This window comes from Pelobates fuscus, chromosome 13 (assembly GCF_036172605.1).
Source record: "Pelobates fuscus isolate aPelFus1 chromosome 13, aPelFus1.pri, whole genome shotgun sequence".
Lineage (NCBI taxonomy): Eukaryota > Metazoa > Chordata > Amphibia > Anura > Pelobatidae > Pelobates > Pelobates fuscus.
This window is the reverse complement of record NC_086329.1, coordinates 77,896,855-77,917,497: the sequence shown is the minus strand read 5'-3', so window position 1 is coordinate 77,917,497 and position 20,643 is coordinate 77,896,855. Positions and strand designations below refer to the sequence as shown.

Here is a 20,643-nt window from a genome sequence, read left to right as displayed (position 1 = left end):
ATCAAGAGACTCTGTTTCCCATGGTCTTTGCAGTGAGGACTGATTGATATCCCACCAGTGTATGGCAACAGGAGGACCAGAAGATGTGGCAGTATAGTGTACTGTATATTAACTCTTTCCCACTTCTGTACACAGGAGCTCCTTATTCACAGATCTTACTTGATTTTTTTGGCGATCTACATTAGATTTGTTTCTCTACCACAACCCCTGCTTATTAGGTGGGGGTCAGTTCTGGTCTGGTTCTCTGGGGGGCTTACCTATTTATTTATTAATTTATTAGCACCCATTCCACATAATGTAAGATGAGAGAATAACCTGTTTATGAGCCCTGAAGACATCCCAGCCATGCATTTACAGAGTTATTTACTAAAGTGAGAATTGTTGGAAAATCTAAGTGAATTTCGAATTTAAGGATACAATAGCTGAATTGGAAAATAAATCTCCATCACCTGTGAGTTCAATACAGCTATTTCAAACTAAAATTTTAAATTCAATTTGAATTCCAGACAGTTCTCCCTTTAGTGAATAACCCTGTTAAGATGCATTTACCTTTAATGTTGAAGACAGTGTTATATATACCGTATATATTGTACTATTTCTAATCAGCAGTGTGGTTCCATTTGAAGTTAAGGGGACTGCAGAGTAGTTAATGGAGGACTATTTCTTTCTAAAGGCAATATTTGCACTAGATATAAAAATTGCAAAGAATGGGCATAAATCAGCAAAACCTCTTTTCAGCGGTTTTATTAGTCCCAGTTCTAGAGAATTGAGCTCAGATAGGGGAATCCTGGTGCCTCACCCTCTATAGACAACCGTTGGGGTAACTGACCTAGTGTTGATTTTAGGATGCACTGTAGTAGTTGAAACCTGCCATCAAAACACTTTTTATCGTGTGACAAACACCTCTATAGTATTAACTATTGTGTATTATAACATGGAGAGGAAAGTAGGTGGTGGAACCTTTGTTATTAAGACAATCTGTAAAACCAAGTTTTCCAGCTAGAAAGTCAACAAATTCATGTCGTTTTAAATGTGGATAATTAACAAAGGATGCCTATGTGGGGCTAAATGACCACCATGTTAGTTTAAGGGATGTGTACTAAACAGTGGGGGCATATCTTTTAAACAGTTGGGACAGTCTACTAAACATTGAGCGTAAGTAAAAACTAGCGACTGGACACGTAGATTTGACCCTTTAAGCATGAGTAGGAATATGTCCTCTAATGCATCCTTAACAACAATTAAGTGCAAAACAGCTGTAAAACATCGATATGCACACATACAGAGCGGATAATCCTATTATTACAAACATTTAATAATATAATGTACAAATATAGGCATGCACTGCATATGCACACAAAAGTAAAAATACAAATGTGTCCACCTGAAACAATTGAGCTGGTTAATAACCAATAAAAGCAGATCTGTATTCACCAGTTATATAGTGTGCAGCTGTTACATGCTGGTAGTGCTGCTGATTGGATGTAGTGTCTGTCCAGCGAATATCTGTGAATCTCGTTAGTCTGGGCGGCAGAGTAATGCAATGTATATGTTTAAATGTGTGTTTGCAGACAGTCATGTATAGCGGTATCAACCAGTGCGCATTTGGGCAGCTGACACGTTTATTAGCTTTGGCTGCTTGAGATTTGGTTGACATTAAATCCAGTTGGAATTTAACAAAAATATTGACCAATAACTATATATAACTATTTAATTAAAGTGAGGCCTATGCCATTTAAATTAAAAGCCATTATATTGTGTATTACAAATAGTTTTATATTGTGATATGTTGTGTTATATTGTTCATTAGGATTTACTGTATGTAATTGCCTATGGGCCTTCCCAAGTCAAACCACCAGCTGTCCAAATGCTGTTCCATTACTGGCCGAATTTAAAACCACCTGGTGCCATAAGTGAATACAGAGGACTGCAATACACAGGTAAATTGCTACGAATGGAAAGATTTGTTCATCTTTTAGACACTAAGTGCAGGAGAAAATGATGTACTTGTGATAAATAAGTTCTACTATTATGTTAATATTACCCTATTCTAAGTAGAATACACATCTAGCCCTGTTATCTATACCCTGCCCTACCTGACATTCTGTATGTGCCCTGCCCAATTCTGTCTATGTCCTAATTCCATCATATTTACACCCAGCCACATCCTGTCTGTGCCTTACCCCATCCTGTTTATACGTTCCCTCATTCTGCCTATACTCCGTTAATGAAAATACTGATTCTGCTTATTTTTTGTTACTAATAGTTCAATGTAAGGAGTTATTTCTGTGCTAGCTAATTGGCAGTAATGTTTTAGATGGCAATCAATAATTATTTAACTGCTTCATTCTTGCCCAATTCTGGAAAACATTCATTCACATAAGTCAAATTCTTGGGGAGACATTTGTCATGTTGAAGGTAAAACATTTCCATACGCAGGTTCCTTGGAGTCTCCATTACTTGATGGTTGCTGTAGCGAAAGCCACTTCGCCACTGTGGTTTGGAGGGGGCTGCTTGCCCGCCTCTTACCCTGTGACTACGGTCCCTGGGCGATTTGGCCCTTTATGCACGGTATTTGGGCATACTGTGGGTTATTGGGCTGCCCCAGGATTATGGACCCTCTCATCAGCCCATACGAAACTTAAACCCCATGGCGTTTGAACTGTGTTTGTGGCATCTAAACGCTGTTTAGATATGTTGAGCGCTCAGATCCAAGCCATCTGGGGATGGGTTGAATGTGGGGGTTCTGTTTAGTATAACAGGAGTTATGTATTTTTATGTCTTTTGGTGGTTGCTGGTAACATGTGCTTAATGGATTCTGTGTTTGTCCCTGGATATAATTAAATCAGCTTCTCCATTGTCTCCAGGATAGAGGATTCTGGGGAACTAGTTTGAGCTTCTAAAAACCATGCTTCCAGAAGGTCAAATGCACATTTGTACTAACTTTTGAACCCCTGGTCCAATTCGTATGATTTTTGAGTATGTTGTTCCCCCGAATGGATTGATTGTGTATATGTATTTTTATGCGAATGTGATGTATATTTTGGGAGTTATGAATGTTGTGTAAAAACTGTATTTTCCCTACCTAGGATAATTGTATTTCCTGTGTGTACAGATAATTAGTTTACAGGTAGAGGGGAGGGCTATGTGTGGGATGTAACTATTTTGTGATTGGTTAATGTACGTTACTGTGTGTCCCTCCCCTTCATGGGAGCACCTAATAAAAAGGGCTGCAAGCTAGCAGCCAGAGAGTTCTATTTTTACCCTCAACTTGAGTCCTGTCTCTTATTGGGGGAATCTGCTACAAGGGATTGCTATGCTAGGCATATTCCCTTGCTATAATCACAGAGCTCTTGTAAGAGCTTGTTCCTGCTTCGTTCTGAAGGGAGATAGCTGCAGCCTGCGGTGCTTATGGTGTCTGGTGGAGTGCTTGGAGTCCTCTGGAAGCGCTAGGAGCATCTTTCAACGGAGGTACCCAGTCGGGGTGCCAGGCGATCCGTTACAGTTGCCTTGAATGGTCTGGCAGGCCACAAGTGACTTGTGGGAAATGGGTTGAGTACCCCTGCCTTAACCCATCCTGTCTGTGTCCTTTTCCATTCCATCTATACCCTACTCCAAGGTGTCTATGCTCTACGCCATCATGTCTCTATATTTCTTTTTCTGCCTTTGCACTGCCACGTCCTACCAGTTCTGTCTATGCCCTACCCCTTCCTGTCTCTATATTTCTTTTTCTGCCTTTGCACTGCCACGTCCTACCAGTTCTGTCTATGCCCTACCCCTTCCTGTCTCTATATTTCTTTTTCTGCCTTTGCACTGCCACGTCCTACCAGTTCTGTCTATGCCCTACCCCTTCCTGTCTCTATATTGCTTTTTCTGCCTTTGCACTGCCACGTCCTACCAGTTCTGTCTGTGCCCTACCCCTTCCTGTCTCTATATTTCTTTTTCTGCCTTTGCACTGCCACGTCCTACCAGTTCTGTCTATGCCCTACCCCTTCCTGTCTCTATATTGCTTTTTCTGCCTTTGCACTGCCACATTCTGTTTTATGCCATTCTGTCTGTGATCTATTCATATTGTCCATGTGCTGTCCCGTCCTGTCTCTCCCTCTGCCCCATCCTGTCTATCTCCTTCTCCCATCGTGTCTGCACCAAGCTGCATCTTGCCTGTGTGCTCCCCATTCTGTCTCTGTCCTACCACACATCCTGATCCTTTGTATACCCTGCATTATATGCCTGATGCTTTACCCCATTTTGTTCTGTACTGTCCTACCATAGACTTTCTAGACTCTGTCCCATCTTATATATTCATTGACCTATTCTTTCTGTCCATACCATCCCACATCCCCTCTATATCCTGGCTATAATTACTATAGTATATATAGTAATTGTGTAGCTGTGATGTGATGTATATTTAAACATTACTACCTGAAGAGAAATCGGATTAGTTGTATTTGATGTCCTTGGTGTCTTTTTCAGCATGGAATCCCATCCATTGCCAACACATAGAATGCCACAATGCCATCAACAAACCAGCCGTAAAGGTAAGTTTTTTTTTTTTTTTTTCTCATTTGTTGCCTTGACACAGATTCCGTCAAGAATCAGTTATCTCACCATTCTAAATTTTTAGTATGGTAAGTGCAATGTCACCAGTATATTTAAGGAGAATATAAAGTTGGAAAAATAAAAATAAAAACGATCTCCTTGACCCTACTTCTAAAATATTTTTTGCTGCGCAGCTGTCAGGTGGATTTATATATGAATCAGACTGGAGAAGATCTCCATCAGAATAGATCCATCAGAATAAAGTATAATTAATATATTATACATATATTAAACAAAATAGCCTCTGGACAGTTCACCACATTCTAAAAATGTAATTAAAGGGACTACACCTAGATCTGTATAGAATAAGTTGAAAAGGGAGACTCTGTCGTTTTGGCATTTCCAAAACAGCTAATGAAATGTGGTTAGATCCCCCTTAACTATACAAATGTATGTATGCATAATGAGAAAGGTGAAACCCCTTCATGTCATTTCCCAGTCTGAGATAATGGACTTTGGGTGCTGGGCAACCCCCTGTTTATGTCCATTACGTGAACACAGCCTTAGTCCCTTAAGGCTCTGAAGCATTACCACTACAATAAGCTGTAATGGTTAGGGTGTTTGAACCAACCGTCCCTTTAAATTGGTAGTATGACCATTGTGAGAAATGATGACCCTCTTACAATGTAATTCTTTAGGAAATGTGGACAAATCGAACACACACACGTGTATGTAAAATATTGTATATTGATACTAGTTGTTAAATTTGGCTTGTGCGGATATTTATGTTGTGATAAATATTAAAAATAATATCATAATAATTTAATAATTTGTATTATATAAAAAATTGGTATGTTGGCACTGTTCCCCTTGATTTAAAGCGAAGACTTACCCACTATTTTAACTCTTATGGACCCTGGAGTATGTTCATAAGAGAATTTGTATTTTACACATTAATCACAAACTAATTATAAAAATATAATTTATTGTGACAATAATTAATAATATGTAGCATACATGACAATAATCAGTGAATATTTAGGTATAAGATAAGTATACATATGGCAACAGTTTTGACACAATTTCAGATAGATCATAGCAACATATCCACATAGATGCAAATTTCAACAAGATTTACTACAGAAAACTTCAACTTTCAGCTAGACATTCCTTATCAGAGAACTCCGCTTCACAGCAACATGCAGCTTGCAGCAATAAAACTTTTGCTGCCAGTTTGAATCACACTGAGTTAACTCACTCACAGCTGGCTACTATTCTCACAGGAAAAACACCTTTAATATTGCAATTAAAAAATACAATATTTCTCACAAAATAAGTTAATTTTTAATTATTGCTCCAATCCAGTAAAAGTCAAAAGAATAATACAACCAACATTCTACATTGCAGATGTTCAACTTTCCTGATTAAAGTTTTACTAACCTTAAATTCAGATAAGTCAATATTTCTGGATAATAGCTTGATATGCTAAATTTGGCAAAGTACCAGTAAATAAATTGTTAATTTATTCCACCTGCAGTGATGGAATGTATAACCATATATTTCCTTTGCTAATTATGATTTCATAAGATTTGAAATCTCACCAGCTTTTATCCAAGTATATTTCTGCTTTAGTAAAAATGGATTAATTTAAATCCAATAAAACCAGCATATTTACCAGCTTTCTTGGTAGACATTCTTTAGGCTTGGAGATATATGCCATGAATGGTGTATGCAAGTATGAGTAGAGAAATGTGGAAATAGGAAGTTATCAAGAGTTTCGAGTATTCCAGATTTTAATTTTTCAATTTGAAAAAAAGAATGTTAGTTAGGTGTGTGCAGCTTTTGGTTAGTGATCAAAGACCAAAGATCTCTTGTCTCCTTGCTTATTGCTCCAGATCTCAGACTTAAGCTCTGTCTTCAGCTAATTTTTAAAGGAAAAGCTTGCCTAAACTTTCTTTATGTCACTAATTTAAAGTGGCAAATGAAATCAAGTGGGTGAATCTTCTCAATCTTCTAGATTATCATCTAGACTTTGGTCAATAGATGGCGTTGTAACACCACAAGAAATTCTCGTCACAAATTCCACCTACCACTGTGTATAAGGGGTTAATTGAATTTTGTGATGCGTTTGACATCATCGTTGTCTTATCTCTTATGGTCCATTCTTCTGAGATCTGTCAATCTTCAAAGGATTTTTCTTAGACTGACCGTCTGGTTTTTGTGCAATAAAGTAAATTTTGACGCATCTGCCCTTTCTTTTATTATTATTATTATTATTATTATTATTGCCATTTATATAGCGCCAACAGATTCCGTAGCGCTTTACAATATTATGAGAGGGGGATTTAACTATAAATAGGACAATTACAAATAAAATTACGGGAACAATAGGTTGAAGAAGATCCTGCTCAATCGAGCTTACATTCTATAGGAGGTGGGGTGTAAAACACATTAGGACAGCAATTTGCAGTCAAATAAGGTGGGCTGCCCTTTAGGAGAGAGCAAGAGACAGGTATGTGAGGTAGAGGTTAGTCTGGGAGGCCACAAGCTTTCCTAAAGAGATGGGTTTTAAGGCACTTCTTAAAAGATGCAAGACTAGGGGAGAGTCTGATGGCGGTAGGCAGGCTATTCCATAGGAATGGAGCCGCCCGCGAGAAGTCCTGCAAGTGTGAGTTGGCCGTACAGGTGCGGACAACGGACAGGAGGTGGTCACGGGCAGAGCGGAGAGACCGAGAAGGGACATACCTATGGATCTGTGAGGAGATATAAGAGGGGATAGAGTTGTTCAGTGCTTTATAGGTGTGAATTAGTACCTTGAATTGACTCCTATAGCATACAGGAAGCCAATGTAAGGACTGGCAGAGGGGTGAGGTGTGAGAGAAACGACTAGAGAGGAAAATCAGTCTGGCAGCAGCGTTCATTACGGACTGTAGCGGTGCAGTACGGCTTTTGGGAAGACCAATCAGGAGAGGGTTACAATAATCCACATGAACAAGCTCCTTGGTAGTATCTGGTGCAAGAAAGGGGCGGATGCGGGCTATGTTTTTAAGATGAAATCTACAGGATTTGGCAACATGCTGGATGTGAGGTTCAAAGGTGAGGCCAGAATCCAGTATGACGCCAAGACAGCGCGCTTGCAAGGATGGACTGATGTGGGTACCACAAACTTGAAGGGAGAGCGAAAGAGGAGGATCAGTATTAGGAGGAGGAAAGACAAAGAGCTCAGTTTTTGAGAGATTGAGTTTCAGAAAGCGGGAGGACATCCAGTCAGAGATGGAAGAAAGGCAAGCAGTGACACGTTGAAGGACGGCAGGGGAGAGGTCCGGGGAGGAGAGATATAACTGGGTGTCATCAGCGTACAGGTGGTAGTGGAATCCAAAAGAGGTAATAAGTTTGCCAAGAGAGGCAGTATAAAGAGAAAATAGAAGGTGACCAAGGACAGAGCCTTGGGGGACTCCAACCGAGACAGGTTTACTTTCTCTAATACAATGGAACTTTGTAGCAATCCATTAAATTTAAAAAGTAAAATTAATTACTTTTAGTATTATCTATTTCTTGTAATCCTGTGTCTTTTGTGTGAAACTATGTATCGTACTTATGGAGAGCAAAAAAAAATGGATCGCAAGAGAATACTGAGAACGGGCAGCAGCTGAAATAGCCTGCCCTTCGGTGGGTCTCCGCTCAGTTCTTAAGCTGGTTTTTGCTCATCTTGTGCCATTACAGAGAGAACATCTCTGAAACATATCAGACTGGTCCCACCCATACGGGCAGTCCAGATCTGAAATGCCAGCAAGTTCCCTCTGCACGAGAGACACAGCAATGTATAGTACTTAGTAATGTGACAGCATGTGATACACACATTCAGCTAATATTAGTTTAATAATAACGAATTTTCTTCATTGGGACTTTGTCCATGGATATTCAATATTATTAACATAGGTACTATTTATATATGATTAAACATAATTATAGTTAGCCTATATGGATATATATATAGATATATCTGTTTGGTCTGGGCTCTTTCTAACCCCCTTTCAGACATACGGTCTTGTAAGAGATCCTTATTTCTGGTCAATGTTTACGTGAGCGCATTCCTTTGCTCAGGGTTTGTATGAATAGAGTTACAGAGAAATAAAATGTCTGTCTTTGCATTTTTGTTACAAAATGGAGTCACATCTGCTAAGTGGTGACTTACAGTATACATTTTTAATTTCTATCTTAACACAAATGTCTGCCAGTGGAAATTTCTGTGCTAGCTAATGTTTTAGATGGCTAGCAATGCTTTAGATGGCAATCAATAATTATTGTCCTCAATTTTAACTGCTTCATTCTTGCCCAATTTGGGAAAACATTCATTCACAGGCTACTGTTACGCTTTGTCATAAGCATAAATATTGGATTAATACATAGGCATTTGGCTCAATAGAATACAATACATTAAGATTTTCCTTATTTATATGTATGTATGGCTTGATACCTTCTGTCCTCCATGCTGGTCACACAACTGCCTCCACTCACATAGCGAGATAAAAAGGAAAGATTGGATCTCTTGGCAACAGTTCCTCTCCTGGGCTGACATCCTTGGAACCCCCCCACGCCACCAGTGGTCAGAGTGCTTTGGTGTTTTATACAAGTTTTTAAAATTTTTATCTCTTTCCCACCACCTATACTAGAACATTCTGGAATAAGTGACCAGTTAGGATGGATCGTAGGGTAGGTTGAGTATTCCTCAGCCTTGGAGTCAGGTTGGCTTAGGGAAATTAATACTTGCATTATTTTACCTAGATCAGGCCTAGGCAACCTTCGGCACTCCAGATGTTTTGAACTACACATCCCATGATACTTTGCCAGCATTATGGGTGTAAGAGCATTATGGAGTGCCAAAGGTTGCCTATCCCTGACCTAGATGTTGGTTACTCTAGTCACTAAATTTAATTACACCCTTTATTAGAAACTAAACTGACACTGATCGTCTGACACTGATGAAAGACTGGCCGGCAGGAAGACTACTGGAGGGATGTAAGCGATTGTTGTTTTACCTGGGTGCTGTAAAATGTAACGGAAAGTTCTGATAATTAGCACATTGTTATCAAATAGATGATTCCAAGTTGTGAATCCAGTCACGTAGACAGAAAGTTATACAATATTTCAGCATCTTGCGTATCAATTTCTTACACCATGTTGCCCTGTAATGAAGAATTATACATTTGCATAAATTGCGTCAGAATAACAATTTAATCTTTATTAAATCACCCTTGTTCCAATTCTCTATAAATAAATAAAACATTGCATTTATTTAATCCTAAATAAAACTTCTCTCCTTACTGCAGATGTGCATAGATGCCTCGTTGTCTGTAGCCTTAGGAGATAAGCCCCCACCTCTCTATCTGTGTGAAGAATGCAGCCAAAGAATTGCAGGGTAAGTTAATGTAGGAAAAATTCAACTGTATCTTACACCGTAATGCTGGCTGCCCCAGCCAAGTGCACGTTTCTGTCAATTTCTAAGAGCATATTCATAGAAACTGTTCTGGAAGAAACTCAATTTTTAAAGAGAATCTGCAAATCTGTATTCCTAACGCTCTAGTGCCCTCTGGTACCCCCCCCCCCCCACCACCCACTCCTCCATAAAGTGTTAAATAAAACTTTACCCGATTTTCCCTTCAGCCCCGAGGTCCTTCGACGTCATCCAACAGAGGGACCTAATGCGCATGTGCAGGGAGCACTGCAAGCCCATTAGGCCCTCCCCATAGGAAACAGTTGCCTCAATGCTTTCATGTAAGGTTTTTACTGAAGCTGGATGTCCTCGTGCACAGCGTGAGAGTGTTCAGGGTCATTTAAGGGACTCTGCTAGAATCCAGAAAGTGCCTCTAGTGGCTGCCTAGTAGACAGCCATTAGAGGCAGTCTTACATTCCAGGACTAAAGGGGACAGGGACACTGCGACAATGAGATGAAGTGGTCTCAGTGCCTGTAGCGTCCCTTTAAAGGGAACTACAGGGCTACAAGTGGCCTTATCAAGGATTAAAATGTCAACCTAAGCACCATAAGCGCTTTGCATAACTGCACCCTTAGCTCACACTTATATCTGAAAGTAGATATAATGTTTAAAAATCTCTAACTGTAAGACAGCCCGCAATCAGGCTGGATGGAACATTAAAGGACCACTATAGTGCCAGGAAAACATACTCGTTTTCCTGGCACTATAGTGCCCTGAGGGTGCCCCCACCCTCAGGGTCCTCCTCCCGCCGGGCTCTAGGGTGAGGAAGGGGTTAAACTTACCTCTTTCTCCAGCGCCAGGCGGGGAGCTCTCCTCCTCCTCTCCGCTTCCTCTCCTCCTCGGCTGAATGCGCATGCGCGGCAAGAGCCCCGCGCGCATTCAGCCATTCTCATAGGAAAGCATTTACAATGCTTTCCTATGGACGCTGGCGTCTTCTCACTGTGATTTTCACAGTGAGAAGCACGCAAGCGCCTCTAGCGGCTGTCAATGAGACAGCCACTAGAGGCTGGATAAATCCTAATATAAACATAGCAGTTTCTCTGAAACTATGTTTATAGAAAAAAGGGTTAATCCTAGCTGGACCAGGCACCCAGATCACTTCTTTAAGCTGAAGTGGTCTGGGTGCCTATAGTGGTCCTTTAAGTTCTGATTTGCCTTATATAAATTGTATCTTTATTACAAGTGCAGTGTGCACACACTGTAAGCAAAATAGTGACTGGTCCCCTCGCATGTCAGGGGCTGTCCTAATAGCAAATTATAGCTTGGTTGAGGGGGCGTGGCCTGCAGTCCAACCGGCATGGACGTGTGAGTCCCGAGCTCCTCGCCACCTAGCTAACATCAGCCACACTTAGCCCGCCAGCATACCTCAATGGGCCGCACAAAGAAACCGGAGGGCCAGCAGACCCCCAGGGCAGCACCGCCGGCGCCGTCATTGGGACCGATGGACGGGTTCCTCCAAACCCCGCAGGGACCGAGCCGCGAGGCACATGGCTCCAAGATGGCGCCCGTTTCCCCAGCTTCATCCAGCTCGGAATCTGAGCAGCCCACACTGGCTGATATCGGAGCTGAAATCAGGAGACTAGCAGCTAACATGGTGACAAAGGCTGACATGCAGTCCCTGACAGCTACCCTCACGGCATCCCTCACATCCGTGGTCACAGCACTGCGCACGGATCTGGAGGAGCAAGGAGGACGCATCCAGGCCTTAGAAGCACAGGCCCAAGCAGCACAGCGCCAAACATCAGCAGCAGACACAGCCCTGACGAGGCAGGGTAACATGTTACTAACACTGCGCAGACAAGTGGAAGACTTGGATAACCGGAGCCGCCGCTCAAATATCCGGGTAAGAGGGGTACCGGAGAGTGAGGGGGCGGAGAATGTGGAGGAGCTGCTCACTGCGCTATTCCTCCAAATTCTGGGGACATCTGCACCACCAGACATACGCTTTGAGCGGGCACACAGGGCCCTAAGACCTAGAATAAGAGATGGGGACCCCAGAGACATTATCTGCTGCTTGCACTCATTTCCCCTTAAAGAACGCATCATGCAGCGGGCCAGGACCAGACCCTCTTGGCGATATCAGGAGGCGGAAGTCTCCCTATACAATGACCTCTCCCCTACCACATTAGAAGCTAGACGCGCTCTCAGACCAGTTACCACAGCGCTGAGGGAACGCAATATCCCATACAAATGGGGCTTCCCGTTTAGCATCCAAGTGAGAAACCAAAATTAATGGGTCGCCGCACGCTGGCCGGACGAAATACCGCGATTCCTCCAAAGGCTAGACCTCCCGCCCATAGCAGTACCAGACTGGATACTGGAGCCGCTGGACCGGGAACCCAGGCCCCAGAGACAACCACGAAATGCGCGGAGGGGCCCTAGAGAGAACCGGATGCATGAGGTGCCCCCACACCCGTCTAATCCGGAGGAATAGTCGTCCCCCGGTGACATCGCCCCCGACACTATAACACAGTTCGACTGTCGGTGGTCTGGGACACGAATAGGGGCCCACGGCGTTTTCCCACTGCTCACCGCCTCCAGGTCCAAGGCGTCCAGTACACCGGAGTTGTTGGGGGTGACCACGCGCCTTGAGCCCTTCACGCTTTGGGGTGGGGATCGGGAGGGATGTAATATTTTGTTGATTACGGGGAGCAGATCCGATGGCCCCTGATTTGCACAGCCTGCCTGACCACATCCAACCCCGCCCTGCATCACCTGCTCACGGCTTACGGCCCAAGGGGGTGGCACCGACTCAGGACTATTTTGGGAGGGGGGAAAGCTTGTGATAGCTGCATGGGAAGCCCACTAGGGCTGAATATCCTTGGGCCGGCCCGTCTGATTTGCCCTACAGCCATTCCTCCACTGTGACAGCTCAGGAAACCGACCCGGTGCTACACAGCCTTGCCGACGGAGACTCCACAAGCGGGAGGACTCCTGCCACCAGGTTTGGGGGGGGGAAGGTGAACAATGTATGAACAAAAAGTTATGGGACTGTGGGGGGGAGCGGATGGGAGGGCGAAACACTCAAGACAGAATAAATGTACATGGGGGTTGCCATGAGTCCAGAGGGCTTCAGGAAACTAAGTTCTTAGATTAACAACTCTTGGAAGGGGCATTGGGAGAGGGAAGGGCCTGGGACCCCTCCACTAAACGCTTGATATAGTAGGAACATAGACATAGGGGGGGTAGCTGGAGGTTAACGTAAGCGATACTACCCCAAACCCAATGAGTCTAGAGGGGGTTATACGTATATTTAAAATAAAAAAAAATAAAAAGTTACACAGTAATGGGATAAGGGGGAGGCACATGAGTAGAATAGGTGACACGGGGAACGTAGGAGAGATTTCATGCTACACTCACTTTGTGCATGTTATGTTGTGCTATCCATGTGGAGAGGAAATGTTACGCAGTATATGATATGCTTTTTGTACAGGTTGCCAAGACACCAGACACGTCAGCGCCTCTATTGCGATGAGTGGTAATGCACCCGCCTCCCCCCAGACTCTGCCCAATACCCTCTGGACGGCATGACATACACGGCACACCGAGATCTCGCCCTGCCCTTGCTCCTGACCCTAGACCTAGACTCCGCCCGAAGTAGTTGCTAGCCCCGGCCGCCAATCCCCGACCGAACCTACATATGACGCCCCTGTCAGGATCGGGACAGGGATCCAACACGCAGAGTACAAACAGGACAGGATACGTATACCGGACCTTAGAATGGCCGGACTAACGTACAGAGAATATAGAGAATGTTCAGAGACAAGCCGAGGTCGAGGGAACGAGAGGACAGGTAAGCGAGGAACAAGCCGGGTCAAGGATAACAGAGGTAAACAGAGTAAGTCAAACAAGCCGGGTCGGAACCAAAGGGAACAGAAAGTACCAGAGCACTGTGTGACTAGGCAGGCTAGAACCACGACAGGGCAATGAGCAAATGAGAGAAGCACTGTTAAATACCCTGGCTCAGAGGGGTAGACACTCCTCCGACGAGTCCTGATTAGTCTCCAAACAATTGAGTGACAGGTCGTTCCGGGTTGGCGTCATGACGTCGACTTCCAGACGTCATGCTACAAAAGGAGGTGACTCCCTCGCGGCCGGCGTTTATGTGACCGGGTGGACCGCGAGGAACATGGGAAACAGACCGTCCGGATGGATAGACGTCTAAGTCTCTACCTCTCCAAGAGGTAGAGACCTCAGGTACCCTGACAGCCCCTGACCACTATTTTGGTTAGACGCACTAAGCTACCCAATCCTCCCGACAGTCACCGCTCAACCCCTAGATGGTGTAACGAGCCCCAACTTCATTCCGCGGCCCCCCATCCCATATTGACCCGGGTGAGGAGGCCTACTGAGGGACATCACGGAATGGCATACCACTCTCCGCCCCCACACATTATCTCCCAGACATACTACGATTAATGGCGATACTGATTATCTCTGACGACCCTAGATAGGGCCCACTGACTACACTTACATGGGCATAAAACTTCCACACGTTCACATGGTGGTGGCACACCTGTTAGGTAATCTCGGACTCCTGACTCTAAAACGATATCTAGACAACACACCCTTATTGGGTATTTCCAAATAAGGACACAACCACTAACCCCCAACAAGTTCGCGTGAACAAACTCAAACCACGGGGAGTTGGTAGTTGGAGGCCGTTGGACACCTCCCGACAGGCCTGACTGTCAACTGCTGCCGTGGTCACGCGAACCAACCCTCCCAGGAGGGAATCTCGACACCTATCTTCTGGTGCCGTAACCGTCTCTCTATAGGGACGAATAACTCATCCCCACTTTCTTACCCCCCTCCCCCCCGCCTGCACGTTCGTGCAGTCAGGGATCTCTTCACACTCCGACTTTATCTCATCTCTATTCCCTGCTCTATCCTTCCTTTGATTCTGATCCAGCCACCCCGCACCTACCCCCCTCCCCCCCCCCCCCCCATTGCCACAGTGCCAACGGAACTCACACGAGGACGGGGCACCACTCGGCAGCAGGCTTTGATCCTCTACGAGTTACGACCATGAACTGCAGAGGCCTAAATATTCCAGCGCAGGTCGCAACTACTTCGAGAACTAGCCTCTAGACATATTTCGGTTGCTTTCCTACAGGAAACACACTTCAAAGATGGACATGCTCCTCAGCTGAAATGCAAACACTATCCCAACGCGGCCCATAGCAATCACCCGACTGCTCGTAGGGCAGGCGTGGCGGTCCTCCTCCACGCTAAACTGCAGTTCAGGGAAACGGAACGAATGGTCGATCCTAACGGCAGGTACTTATTCCTTAAGGGCGATATACAGGATCGTAGATACACATTCGCGACGCTCTATGTACCGAATACCAACCAGTCGCACTTCATACGTAGAACCATCTCCAAACTCTCCTCATTCACGGAGGGCATGTTGATAGCTGTGGCCCCTACTGGACTCATCCACGGGCCACAGCTGCATCTCTCGGGGAGCCCTCCGTAGTATACAGATATCACTTAAGAACCTCAGACTGGTGGGCTGCTGGCGCGCAATGCACCCAGCAGATAGGGACTATACCCACTACTCCATGATACATAAGCGCTACGCGAGGATTGACTATATCTTTCTCCAGCAGGAACACCTCGATGCCATCCAAAAAGTAGACATTGGTTCAGCAAGCTGGTCGGACCATGGACCTGTGACCCTCCAATTGGATTCCCCCAGAGTGCGCCCGTCCACATGGGCATGGAGGCTACAGGACTCTCTGCTTTTAGACCCTGCGGTGAAGGAACAGATCACTGAGGAACTTGCATCCTATTTTACATTAAACGCCACAGACGAACTGTCCGCAACAACTATATGGGAAGCTCACAAAAGTGTACTCAGAGGCACGTTGATGCACTTGGCCTACAAAAAGAAAAGGGAATCTCGAGCACATGTGACGGAATTACTTGCACGCATCAATGCCCTTGAACTACAACACAAACGCTCCCACCTCGAAGAGACATATAAGGAATAACTAATCGATATTACAGTTCCTTACAACGCTCGAAGGCCTTCTTTTACCAACACGCCAACAAGGGGGGGAGGCTGCTGGCCAAAATGCTAAAGGGACCTCAGAGCATGACCCAGGTCCATAAACTACGACTAACAGACGGCACAACCACGCAATTCCGGATAAAATAGCTTCCGAATTTTGCTCATTCTATGCCTCGTTGTTGTCAGGATCGGGACAGGGATCCAACACGCAGAGTACAAACAGGAGAAGTTCCGTATACCGGACCTTAGAATGGCCGGACTAACTTAAGGAGAAAGCAAAGAATGGTCTAGAGACAAGCCGAGGTCGAGGGAACGAGAGAGCAGGTAAACGAGAGACAAGCCGGGTCAAAAGGGTAACAGAGGTAAGCAGAGTAGACTAAACAAGCCGGGTCAGAACCAAAGAGACAAATAGAGGTAAGAGCGCTGAGTGACTAGACTAGCTAGAACCACGACAGGGCAATGAACCAATACTCAAAGCCTCAATAAATACCCTAGTTCCAAATAGATGATCACGCCCCCGACGAGTCCTGATTCGAGCACAGGACTGATTGACAGGTCGGAACGGCTAATCGTCATGACGTCGGCTACAGAAGCCGCGTCATAAAAGGAGGCGGATCAGAGGCGTCCGGCGTGTAAACGTCCGAGAGGACCGCGAGGAACGAGTGAGTCAGTTCCTCTGAAAGGATGGAATACTCATTATCTCACCTCCTCTGAGGTAGAGACAACAGGTACCCTGACAGTACCCCCCCTCTCAGAAACGCCCACCGGGCGGAAGGAACCGGGACGAGACGGAAACCGGGAATGAAAAGCCCTGCGGAGGCGAGGAGCATGCACCTCCTCCTGGACCACCCACGACCTCTCCTCAGGACCATATCCTTTCCAGTCCACAAGATATTGTAACCTCCCTCGAGAAATTCGAGAATCGAGGATGGAGTTGATCTCATACTCCTCCTGGCCCTCAACCTGAACAGAGCGAGGGGAGGATACAGTGGAGGAAAACCTGTTACAAACTAGAGGCTTCAATAAGGAAACATGAAAGGAGTTAGGGATGCGCAAGCCAGGTGGAAGAGCAAGGCGATACGCAACAGGATTAATTCGAGTCAGAACCCTGTAAGGACCAATGAAACGAGGCGCAAATTTCATAGAGGGGACCTTCAAGCGAATGTTTCTGGTACTCAACCATACCCTATCCCCTGGAATAAAAACCGGAGCCGCCCTTCTACGCTTGTCTGCGTGTCGTTTGAACAACGTGGAAAAATGAAGGAGAGTTTGTCGAGTCTGATCCCACAACTTCCTCAAATTGGCAACATGGACATCAACCGATGGTACCCCTTGGGAAGGGGAAACCGAGGGAAGAATAGGAGGATGAAAGCCATAATTCATGAAGAAGGGGCTAGAACGAGTAGAATCACAAACGAGATTGTTGTGTGCAAACTCCGCCCAAGGAATCAGACCGACCCAATCGTCCTGGTGTTCGGAAACAAAACAACGTAAATATTGTTCAATCTTTTGGTTGGTGCGTTCAGCAGCTCCGTTAGACTGAGGATGGTATGCAGTAGAGAAATTCAATTTGATACCCAATTGAGAACAAAAGGACTTCCAAAAACGGGAAACAAATTGGGAACCTCTATCAGAGACAATTTCGGAGGGTATACCATGTAAACGAAAAATCTCTCTCGCGAATATCTCAGCCAATTCGGGAGAAGACGGGAGTTTAGGTAAGGGCACGAAATGAGCCATCTTAGTAAACCTGTCAACCACCGTGAGAATAACAGTCTGTTTTTTAGAAATAGGTAAATCGACAATGAAATCCATAGCCAGACAGGACCATGGTCTCTCGGGAATCTCCAAGGGGTGCAAGAGCCCACAAGGAAGCGTATGAGGTAAAAAACCTCGACACGTCTCCGGAGAGCCACCATAACGTACAGGGGCAGTTATACGAGATGAAGCACCTACTGTGGCTACCTCTAGACCTGAACTTACAGGGGAGATGGAAGCAGTACGCATCTCTTCAGATTGGTTACTAGAACGAGATAATAAGGCTTGTAACGCTAGAGCCATCTGGTCCATTCTATGATCCATAGCCTCAAATCTAGAGTCAGGAGAACCGACCTGAATGTTTGTACCTGCAGGATCCATGGCCCTGTCGTAATGTCAGGATCGGGACAGGGATCCAACACGCAGAGTACAAACAGGAGAAGTTACGTATACCGGACCTTAGAATGGCCGGACTAACGTAAGGAGAAAGCAAAGAATGGTCTAGAGACAAGCCGAGGTCGAGGGAACGAGAGAGCAGGTAAACGAGAGACAAGCCGGGTCAAAAGGGTAACAGAGGTAAGCAGAGTAGACTAAACAAGCCGGGTCAGAACCAAAGAGACAAATAAAGGTAAGAGCGCTGAGTGACTAGACTAGCTAGAACCACGACAGGGCAATGAACCAATACTCAAAACCTCAATAAATACCCTAGTTCCAAATAGATGATCACGCCCCCGACGAGTCCTGATTCGAGCACAGGACTGATTGACAGGTCGGAACGGCTAATCGTCATGACGTCGGCTACAGAAGCCGCGTCATAAAAGGAGGCGGATCAGAGGCGTCCGGCGTGTAAACGGCCGAGAGGACCGCGAGGAACGAGTGAGTCAGTTCCTCTGAAAGGATGGAATACTCATTATATCACCTCCTCTGAGGTAGAGACAACAGGTACCCTGACAGTTGTACAACATCCCTGGACTGACACTCCCGGATGCAATAGCACACAGATTGGACAAAATAAGGGACTACATCACGTCACACATGGGGACACGGCTGCAGCAAGGGGAAGCAGAGATGTTGGATGCACCGATCACAGAAGCAGAAGTGGCGGCAGCGATCAAGGCTGCCAAGACGGGCCGTGCTCCAGGCCCAGATGGCTTCACTTTAGACTATTATAAGAAATTCCAATCTATATTGCTCCCGAATCTCACCAACGCGTTCAACGCCTGATAAACGGTGCCCAGTTTCATCACGAGTCCCTGGCAGCGACTATAACAGTCCTCCCGAAACCGGGGAAAGACCCCGAACAATGCAGCAGCTACAGACCAATCTCACTGCTGAATGTAGATGTGAAGCTTTTTACCAAAATCCTGTCCACCAGGATTGGGGGTATACTCCCAACACTGGTCCACGCAGACCAGACGGGGTTCATCCCAGGAAGGGAGGCAAGGGACAGCACCCTTAGAGTACAGTCCATTCAACACCTGGTGAAGAGGTCGAACGACAAGCTCCTACTATTGTCCACGGATGCGGAAAAGGCGTTCGACCGGGTCGACTGGACGTTCCTTATGACCACACTTCGAGAAATGGGCTTCGGAGGGAACATGCTGAAATGGATTGATGCGCTATACCGCTGCCCCAACGCAAAGGTGAAAGTGAACGGGGCACTCACCGATTCCTTCCAGATTCGCAACGGGACGAGACAGGGATGTCCACTCTCCCCCATGCTCTTTGCCCTGGCTCTTGAACCGTTCCTAGAGGCAGTGCGCAAATCAGAAGACGTCCCGGGCTTCAAAAACGGCGATACAGCACACAAGGTAGCTGCATACGCAGATGACCTCCTATTTTTTATCACAGAACCGGAAGCGACGATGCCCCGCCTAGTCACCATGATCACAGCCTACAGAGAGGTCTCGGGATTCAAACTGAACATGATCAAATGTGAAGTACTCAACATTAACACACCGTCTACCCAGGTAAACGCGCTGAAACAACAGTTCCCATTCCGATGGTGCACAAACCGCATGCGATACCTAGGCATAACACTGACCAGAGACTTAGGTGACATGTACCGAACGAACTTCGTACCGCTGATGCAAAGAATACAAAAGGATCTGAAAACATGGGCATACCCCCACATATCATGGTTCGGACGGATTGCAATATTAAAGATGAATATCTTACCGAGACTACTATACCTATACAATACAATCCCGCAAGCCCTACCGACTGCGTATTTTGCATCACTCCGATCTGCGATGGGGAAGTTCGTTTGGAAAGGGAAACAGGCACGGCTCCGACAAGAGGTCCTATGCTTGCCCCGAACACGGGGGGGACTGGCGCTCCCTGACCTACGCAAATACCATCACGCGACAGTCCTACAACGTGTACTGGAATGGCATTCTCAACCGGCACACAATGGGTCGACCTAGACAAGGCCCATATAGGCCCCTCCTTCCTGACATCCATCTGGAACTCGAGGAGGTTGTCACGCGCGATTCTGGAACCGACCTCCACTGTAGCACAGACACTGAAAACGTGGGATACCATCAGGAGAGCACCACATGTGTCTTCAACGCCGAGCCCGATGACTCAGATCCAACATAACCCTCTGATAGGAGGGGGTCTGCCGACGACAGCACTGTCCTTCCTGGGAGAGGGAGAATCTCTCCCCATACATAGGGTACTGAACAACACAGGCATAATCCCCCTGAGGGAACTATTAGAGGGCAACCAACCCACCAGTCTACAGACCTTCCGTTACATGCAGCTCAGATCGTACTATCAGACACTCCCGGGCAAGGCAACGCTACATCGGGACTTAACATGGTTTGAAACACT

At 45.7% G+C, this 20,643-nt stretch overlaps 1 protein-coding gene across 7 annotated transcripts in view; it reads left to right on the top strand.

The window, feature by feature from the left end:
* The window catches only part of UNC79 (unc-79 homolog, NALCN channel complex subunit), a 184,100-nt gene that overhangs the window by 34,622 nt on the left and 128,835 nt on the right, over positions 1 to 20,643 (top strand). For 6 of the 7 annotated variants that reach the window (XM_063439045.1, XM_063439043.1, XM_063439042.1 and 3 more), the window contains 3 exons: positions 1,811 to 1,940; positions 4,474 to 4,538; positions 9,870 to 9,958. In XM_063439045.1, coding sequence (XP_063295115.1) covers positions 1,811 to 1,940; positions 4,474 to 4,538; positions 9,870 to 9,958 — 284 coding nt within the window. Of the gene's footprint in view, positions 1 to 1,810; positions 1,941 to 4,473; positions 4,539 to 9,869; positions 9,959 to 20,643 lie in introns of those variants that run through there. The other variant, XM_063439047.1, reaches the window with a different exon arrangement.